The 9,181-nt window shown below is 37.9% G+C and overlaps 1 protein-coding gene across 1 annotated transcript in view; it reads right to left on the bottom strand.

Moving 5' to 3' along the window:
- The window catches only part of LOC118853152 (all-trans-retinol dehydrogenase [NAD(+)] ADH7-like), a 42,092-nt gene extending 36,026 nt beyond the window's left edge, over nt 1–6,066 (bottom strand). The window contains exon 1 of the mRNA XM_036763124.1: nt 5,927–6,066. Within this exon, the coding sequence (XP_036619019.1) occupies nt 5,927–5,944 (18 nt within the window). The 5' untranslated portion in view covers nt 5,945–6,066. The remainder of the gene's footprint in view (nt 1–5,926) is intronic.
- Between the last annotated feature and the right edge of the window lie 3,115 nt (nt 6,067–9,181).

A 9,181-nucleotide genomic window follows, 5' to 3' on the forward strand; every position in this document is an offset into this window, starting at 1 on the left:
TGCATGTATATATATATATATATATATATATATATGTCTGTGTGTGTGTGTATGTATATGTTTATGTATATATATAAGTGAATGTGTATGTATGTATATATCTATGTGTATATGTATGTATGTGTATGTATGTATATATATATATATATATGTGTTTATGTATATGTATATATATATATATGTAAAAGAGAGAGAGCAGACACAGGGTGAGTTGAGGATGAAGGGAAGATAGCTAAAAGAAATAAAATGAAATTAAGGGATGAGAGAGTAATATACTGAGAGAGGGAGATAGGGAGAGATAGAATGGGGTGGATTATCTCGCATAAAGGTGGCAAGAGGAAGCAGTTCTATGGGAGGAGGGGAGAGGGCAGGTGAGGGGGGAATGAGTGAACCTTGCTCTCATCAGATTTGGCCTGAGGGGGAATACCATACATACTCAGTTGGGTATCTTACCCCACAGGAAAGAAGAGGGAGGAAGATAAAAAAAATAAAAGGCGGGGGGATGATGGAGGGGAGGGCAGATGGGGGTGGAGATAATCAAAATAAACACTTTGGAAAGGGGACAGGGTCAAGGGAGAAAATTCAATAAAGCGGGATGGGTTGGGAGGGAGCAAAATGTAGTTAGCCTTTCACAACATGAGTATTGTGGAAGGGTTATACATAATAATACATGTGTGGCCTAGGTTGAATTGCTCAACTTCTTAGGGAGGGTGGGTGGGAAGGGAAGAGGGAAGAGAATTTGGAACTCAACGTTTTAAAATCAGATGTTCAAAAACAAAAAAAGTTTTTGCATGCAACTAAAAAATAAGATACACAGGCAATGGGGCATAGAAATTTATCTTGCCCTACAAGAAAGGAAGGGAAAAGGGGATGAGAGGGGAGGGGGGTGATAGAGGGGAGGGCTGACTGGGGAACAGGGCAACCAGAATATACGCCATCTTGAAGTGGGGGGGGGAGGGTAGAAATGGGGAGAAAATTTGTAATTCAAACTGTTGTGAAAATCAATGCTGAAAACCAAATATGTTAAATAAATAAATTGCATTTAAAAAAAAATTCACCATATATTTGGGCATAAAAACTTCAAAATCCAATGCAGAAAGGCAGAAATATTAAATGTTTCCTTAGATCATGATGCAATAAAAATTATGTGCCATAAAGGGCCATGGAAAGATAGACTAAAATTAATTATAAACTAAATAATCTAATCCTAAAGAATGAGTAGGTCAAAGAACAAATTGTAGAAACAATCAATAATTTCATCAAAGAGAATGATGAGCCAACACACCAACACTTGTGGGATGCAGCCAGAGCAGTTCTTAGGGGAAATTTTATATATTTAGATGCTTGCATAAATAAAATAGAGAAAGAAGAGATTAATGAATTGGGCATGCAACTTAAAAAGCTAGAAAAAGAACATATTAAAACCCCTGATAAAATACCAAATTAGAAATTCTGAAAATCAAAGGAGAGATTAATAAAATTGAAAGTAAGAAAACTATTGAACTAATAAATAAAACTAAGTGCTGGTTTTATGAAAAAAAACTCAATAAAATAGATAAACCTTTGGTTAATTTGATTTTTTTTAAAAAAGAAGAAAACCAAATTACCAGTATAAAAAATGAAGAGGGTGGATTCACCACCAATGAAGGGGAATTAAAACAATAATAATATAGTAACTATTTTGCCCAAATTATGCCAATAAATCTGACAATCTAAGTGAAATGGATGAATATTTACAAAAATATAAATTGCCCAGATTAACAGAAGAGGAAATAAAATACTTAAATAATCTCATTTTAGAAAAGTAATTGAACAAACCATTAATAAACTCCCTAAGAAAAAATCTCTAAGGCCAGATATTTTACATATGAATTCTACCAAACATTTAAAGAACAATTAATTTTAAAGCTATATAAACAATTTGGAAAAAAAGAGGTGAAGAACGAGTCCTACCAAATTCCTTTTATGATACAAACATGGTGTTGATACCTAAACCAGGAAGAACCAAAACAGAGAAAGAAAAGATATAGACCAATTTCCCTAATGAATATAGATGCAAAAATTTTAAGTAAAATATTAGCAAAGAAATTATAGCAATTTATCACCAGGATAATACACTATGACCAGATGAGATTTATACCAGGAATGCAGAGCTGTTTAATATTAGGAAAACTATCAGCATAATTGACCATATCATTAACAAAACTAACAGAAATCACATGATTATCTCAATAAATGTGGAAAAAGCTTTTTGAGAAAAATACAGCTCACATTTCTATTAAAAACACCAAAGAGCATAGGAATAAATGGAATGTTTCTTAAAATGATAAGCAGTCCCTATCTAAAATCATCAACAAGCATTATAAGTAATGGGAATAAGTTAAAAGCATTCCCAATAAGATCAGGGGTGAAACAAGCATACCCACTATCACCATTATCCATTATTCTACTAGAAATGTTAGCTTTAGCAATGAGAGAAGAAAACAAAACTATTACTCTTTGAAGGTGATATGGTGGTATACTTAGAGAATCCTAGAGAATCAACTAAAAAACTACTTGAAATAATAAACAATTTTAGCAAAGTTACAGGATATAAGATAAATGCACATAATGCCAAGACAAACCCAGGAACTATATGGGCACAATTACAAAACACTTCTCACACAAATAAAGTCAGATCTAAATTATTGGAAAAATATCAATTGCTAACAGGTAGGACTAGCTAATATAATAAAAATGACAATTCTATCAAAAATAATTTACTTACTCAGTGCCCTATCAATCAAACTACAAAAAACTATTTTATGGAGCTAGAAAAAATAATAACAAAATTCATCTGGTCAGACAAAAGGTCAAGAATATGAAAGGAATTAATGGAAAAAATGCAAAGGAAGGTATCCTAGCCACACCAGATCTAAAACTATATTATAAAGCAGTAATCATCAAAACTATTTGGTACTGGCTAAGAAACAGAGTGCTGGATTAGTGGAATAGGTTAGGTACACAAGAGACAATAGTAAATAACTATAGTAATCTACTGTTTGATAAACCCAAAGACTCCAGCTTCTGGGATAAGAACTCTCTATTTGACAAAAACTGCTGGGAAAACTGGAAGATAGTGTGGCAGAAACTAGGCATAGAACAATATCTCACACCCTATACCAAGATAAGGTCGAAATGGGTACATGATTTAGGCATAAAATATAAGCAAATTAGGAGAGCAAGGAGTAACTTATCTGTCAGATCTATGGAGAAAGGAAGAATTTATGACCACACAAAAGATAGAGAGCATTTTGAAATGCAAAATGGATACTTTTGATTACATTAAATTTAAAAAGTTTTGCACAAACACAACCAATGCAGCCAAGATTAGAAGGGAAGGAGAAAGCTGGAAAACAATCCAGCAAAGGAGATCGAGAAGAAACATTCAGATGAGTAGGAGGAGACCCAGGAGACAGGGGTGTCCCAAAAACCTGGAGAGAAGGGAACATTTAGGAGGACAGAGTGATCCACAGTGTCAAAGGCTGCTGAGAGGTTGAGGAGAATAAGAATTGAAAAAAGGCCATTGGGTTTAGCAACTAAGAGATCATTGGTAACTTTGGAGAGAACAGTTTTGGTGGAAATGATAAAGCGGAGATGTAAGGGGTTAAGAAGAGGATGAGAGGAGAGAAATAGGAGGCATCCATTGTAGATGACCTTTATAAGGAATTTAGCCACAAAGGGCAGAAGAGATATTGGGCAATAGTTAGTGAGGGGGGAAGGATCAAGTGAAGGTTTGTTTTTTATTTTTTATTTTATTTTCCCCCTAGGATGGGTGAGACATGAGCATATTTGAAGGCAGTTGGGATTGAATTCAGAATCCAGAGCACCTGGAGGGGAAATTTCCACAAGGCTGAAGGAGAGTGGAAGTTGAAGGCCAGGGTGATGAGACATAGATTAGAACACGTTGGAATTTTAGAGTTGGTGCTTTCGTGCATGGTAGGAAAAGGCAGAAAAGGCAGGAAGGTGGTAGATATATATAAACATGTCTCATGGCTGGAAGTCTCAGAGCAGCCACTGAGGCTTGTTTTCTGTACTGGCAGCCAGAGAATCAATCATATTTTCTCTCTGTTCCAAGTGGGTGAATCCTTCCACCTGTACTCTGGTGAATGTCTCATTGGCTTATACACAATCTTAATCAGAGGAAGGCTGGTGCACTTTAGGGACTACCATAACATGGGCTCTCAAATCTCTATCCACAAGGGCTTTAGGTTAGTCATTCATTCCCATGAAGATGAAATTCTTAACAAAGTAAAATGAAAATTATAAAAATTAGTGTAAGAGCTAAAGGTGAAGATGCCAGCTTCATCTAGTCCATATGCTTATGAATGAGTCTCAGAATTAATATACAACTTCCATTCCATGCCATTCACAATTGTTTTAGACCCTAAGGTTAAGATTATATTAGAGGATATAACAAAACTTAAAACATTGCTTCTGTCATGAAAATCAATCGTGGAATAAGGAATTTTAAAAGTTACTTTAGCAAAAATTAGTACTGAATGCCAAAATAGAGAAAATGATTGACTAATTATATTGATGGTGTTTTAGTTACAGCATTGATGGCAATTGAAGATAGGTCAATTTGACATATTCTTAAGGTTTGGTCCTTCTAGACCTTCTGGGACCATTTTACCAAATAAACAGTCAAGCTCTTTTTAAACAGGACCAATCTCTAGTGTTTAAAGGAGGTTAAGCACCTCTTACGAATTGCTTATATTTGGAAGTAGCATGGGGTGGTGTAAGATGCACAAGCCTGATTCCAAAAACCACTGGAATGGATCTGCTTTCTAGCTACGTGACTGTACTTAGAAGGAGGGTAGGTGGTGTCATCTGCCTGGCCTGGAGTCAGGAAGACTCATCTTCCTGAATTCAAAAGTGACCTCAAACTTTTAGTAGCTAAGTGACCCAGCACAAGTCACTTAACTTTGTTTGCCTCAGTTTCCTCATCTATAAAATGAACTAGAGAAGACAATGGTAAACCGCTCTAGTGTCTTTGCCAAGAAAACCTCAAATGGGATCACAAAGAGTCAGACATGACTGAAAAGTGACTGAAGACCTTTGGTGAGCAATTTTCTCCTTTCTGATTAATTACCTTCTCTCTGATTCAATTACTTCATCTGTAAAATGAGAAAATTAAAGGCTTATTTGCTTCACATGGTTGTTGTGAGAATCAGATTTAATATCCAGGAAAACTTTGTTAGCTATAACATTCTACAAAGGGTCCATGACTTTTTAGGGCTATTGTAGCATTGTTGTTTTTTTCCATTTTGATAATGATACTTCAATATAATTGGTTTCCTTTGATATTCTATGTATTTTATGGTATTCATTTAAAAATATTCTTCTGAGAAAGAATCTATGAGCTTTGATAGACTACATCAGACAGCCACTCAAAAAGTTTCAGAACTTCTGTTCTATCCACATACTCAGTTATGATTTTATTCATACAAATAAGTCCTTGAACAGAACCATCTTTACTTCTTACTCTCACACAGATAACTGGCCAAAATCACATCTGTATGCCTTTGTGGGTATGCTCAGTCCTTTAGTGTTAGCATACCATGCAGTGCCTGACACCACTTACCAACTACAGCATTGAGAGCAGAAAGTGTTAGTTTTCTGATGAAAGGAATAAACTGTATTTCCTCTAATACTGCTACAGCAGAGCAGCAAGAATATCCCTCCCCATGGTCATTCTGTTTATAGTCTCCATTTTCTTCCTACAGCAGTGAAATGTTCCAACCAACATTTTTGCTAAATGCTTCCTGCCTAAGCAGCCTTTTCCTCTCTCAAAGATTTACTTTCACAGATACATAAAGAACTCTAAGGGTGCAGTTACTCATCTGGTTAGTTTGTAATGAAGATACAAAAATACTTTGCTTACTTTTCCTGAAGTGCTCATCCTGTCTTTCTCTTGGTTTTGGTGTTCAAAAGGCTTTGGTGTCCTCTCACCAAAGTTTGGACTGTCCTGTTTCACGGATTACTGTGTTTTCAGATAAATAGTTCTATTTCAAAGCAACACCTTAAAAAAATGTTACTCAGAACCTTCAACTTTGACCTCTCCACATGGTTCCGCCCTCTTGGAATGTTTAACTTTGGAAAAAAAAAAAAAGAAAAACCAACAACTACTTGGTGCATCTAAGGCAACTGAGGGTATCCCCAGTAGTGAATTAGGGATGCAAACATCCTTTTTCCCTTTCTAGCTGCATGATTCTAAAACAGTTCAGACAACAACCTGAGAATTTAAACCCTGGCACTTCCCTTAATAATCTTATTTTTTAAAAAAAGGCATCTGACCTGGGAGGGACTGCAATCATTCATTGCTATTCAAGGCCCTGACTCACTCCCTCTAGAGGGGGGCCCAGACCAGGCTAAAGCTTTTAGTTTGAAAACTAAATTGACCACCACTCCAGCAATAGCTCTACCTAATCTAGAAAAACCTTTCATTCTGTATATTGATGAAAGGAGAGGACAGGCTTTGGGAGTCCTAATTCAGTCCTTAGGACCTGACCCCAAGCCAGTTGCCTATTTTTCAAAACAATTAGATTCCATGGCTGCTACAGTGACTCTAATTGAGGAAGCTTCTAAACTTCTAGCTGACCAGCCCCTGGAAGTTCTGAGTCCCCATCCAGTTCAGAGCATCCTAGAAGCAGAGAGCCACCAGTGGCTGGCTAGCCACAGGCTCACCAAGTATCAAACCTTGCTTGTAGATACCCTTGATCTAATTCTTTGGGTGGTATACAGAACAAGTGATTAGGGGAGCTAGGTACAAAGTCTTTAATTCCCTCCAGGGAAATTGTCCTTTCTCTATACTCCTTTTGTGCCTGTTTGGTCCTTGTTTGCTTAATCTCCTTCCCACATTTGTCTTCTGAAGGGGCCAAGCCATTAACTTCCAGAAGACTGCTCAGGCTATGTGCCCCTTGAACTGGACCCACTGAGGTAGGGACAGTTCTACACCCCTTGCCAGCAAGAAGCAGTTTCAGAAGCTGAGATCTTCACCTCTTACCCCAAAAGAATTTGGGGCCCATTTGTTTGATGGGGGAATGATGCCGTACAGTCTCTGGGAACCCCCTTGAACTTTCCTTGAATCTTCTCACTTGATCTGGCCTTCCCCTGAGGCATAAGCCTTTCTTTATTGCTAGGCCCAAATCTCTAGCCTAGCCCTCTATTATCCAGCTGCTTCCAACCTTTGATCCCATCAATCAAATCCCATTCTCTTGGTTCCTGGAGGCTTGGAGACCTCTAGTCACTCCAGTCCCATCAAGATCCTCCTTACACTCCTCCTTAAGACCCTCCCTAAACTCCTCCTCTAGTCACCCCAGACTATTTGACCACTCCTCAATCCCTCCCACAATCTTTCTGTATATAAGCTCTATCTTGCCTCCATGAAGGTGCTCAGATTCCATCTAGCTCTGCTCAGATTGTTCGGGCCCACTGGCATTAGCATCACAAATGCTCGGGGTCCCTAAGAGTCTGCCCGTTATGGCAAATCTTTAATAAACTTTTTTTTGTCTGAAAAAAAAGGCATCTGATATGGAGAGTACTTTTTAGCTCTTGTCATTCTGTTCTAGTTAGTCACCTTGGATCCGCAGGGACCCCTTTAATACACTCCCAAATTGTAAAAAGAGGATCATGTGAAGAAATCCTGCTCAATGGAGGAAGATAGAAACTGTGGGAAAAGAAATAAGCTTTTGTCTTCAAGATAGACCTCCTGTGTCCAGAGAAATGTGAACAATGTGGATTTCTTTTGTTCCTGCTTGCTGGACATGATTTTGGGACTCCTCAAGCCAGCTCCCCCATCCTGAAGCCATGAGTTTTAGAAAAGGTTGTTTCCCAAACTACTCTTGGGGTGGGGGAAGAAAAATATAACTGTATTTATTTAGGAATGTACACTGGCTCATCTTGTTTATTCTGTAAACTTTTAATCTCTCTCCACCATGATAAAATGTTCAACTATATCAGTGCTGCTCTTTTCCTGCATCTTTTAATATGGTGAATCTCTGAATACCGAGACATGAACTAACTTTAAATGTTCTCAGTGTTTTGTTTTTTCAAACTGGGTGGTAAAAGTCATTTTAAAAGATTAGATACCATTTAAAGGTTCTTTTATGTGAAGCTAGGGGGGCTCTTGTAGAATTTAGATCTGTTTGGGATTTCTAGTTCAGACTATCCCAATACTTCTGCTGCAAGCTGAAATATTCTTTGTATGTTTAGAATGTGTTGGTGGGTCCTCAGATTGGATTACATGGAAGCCTGAGCTGCCAGCATAAAAGCATCTTGCTCAATACAATCCCTGCTAGCAAACCTAGCTGGCATCTAGGTACTACTGTGGGGCTGTTGTCTTCTCATCCTCGAATGATTCTTTTCTTTTCATCAAAGAGCTCAGTGCCTACCTCCTAGGCCACCTTTCTGCCTCAGCTCTTTTACTAGGGGATTTCCATGTTGGTGTTCCTTCAATTACTTTGACTTCGCAGTCCCTCAGTCTTCTCAACTCTCATGACCTACTTCTTCATTCCCTAGATTATATTAATTTGAGAGAGTGAGATGATCAATCTTCAACTTTAGGAAAATCAGCAACAACCACCACCACCACTACCACCACCACCACCACCACCACCACCACTACTACTACTACTACTGCTACTATTACTGCTATCTACAATAACTACTACTACTACCTACAATGACTACTATTACTACCACCAATCAGTACTATGTACAATTACGACAACAATTACCACTGCTATTACTACTACCACCACCACTACCACCACCTACTTTAGTTCCTTATACAGCAACCCCTAAGGCATTTTGCTGCCATCCATCCATTCTCCATGATGGAGTTCAAAGGAACCTCAGAGTTGATCTAGTCTCAACTTCTTATTTTACGGATGAGGAAGCTGAGACAAACATGGTTAAGTGACTTGCCCAGAATCCCACATGCTACATACTAGCTCTGCCAACCATTTGGCCCTAAGCTCTGGCTCAACAGAAATCCTTGCAGTTTTTTTCCTCAAAGAAACAGAGAGTGCTGCCGTTGATGTGAAAGCTCACAGATTTCCCTATCACCTTTATCAACACTAAATATGATTTTTAAAAAGCCTCCCCCCTCCCCCATCATATCAGATGCTCTTGTTGG

Source organism: Trichosurus vulpecula, chromosome 6 (genome assembly GCF_011100635.1).
Source record: "Trichosurus vulpecula isolate mTriVul1 chromosome 6, mTriVul1.pri, whole genome shotgun sequence".
Taxonomy (NCBI): domain Eukaryota; kingdom Metazoa; phylum Chordata; class Mammalia; order Diprotodontia; family Phalangeridae; genus Trichosurus; species Trichosurus vulpecula.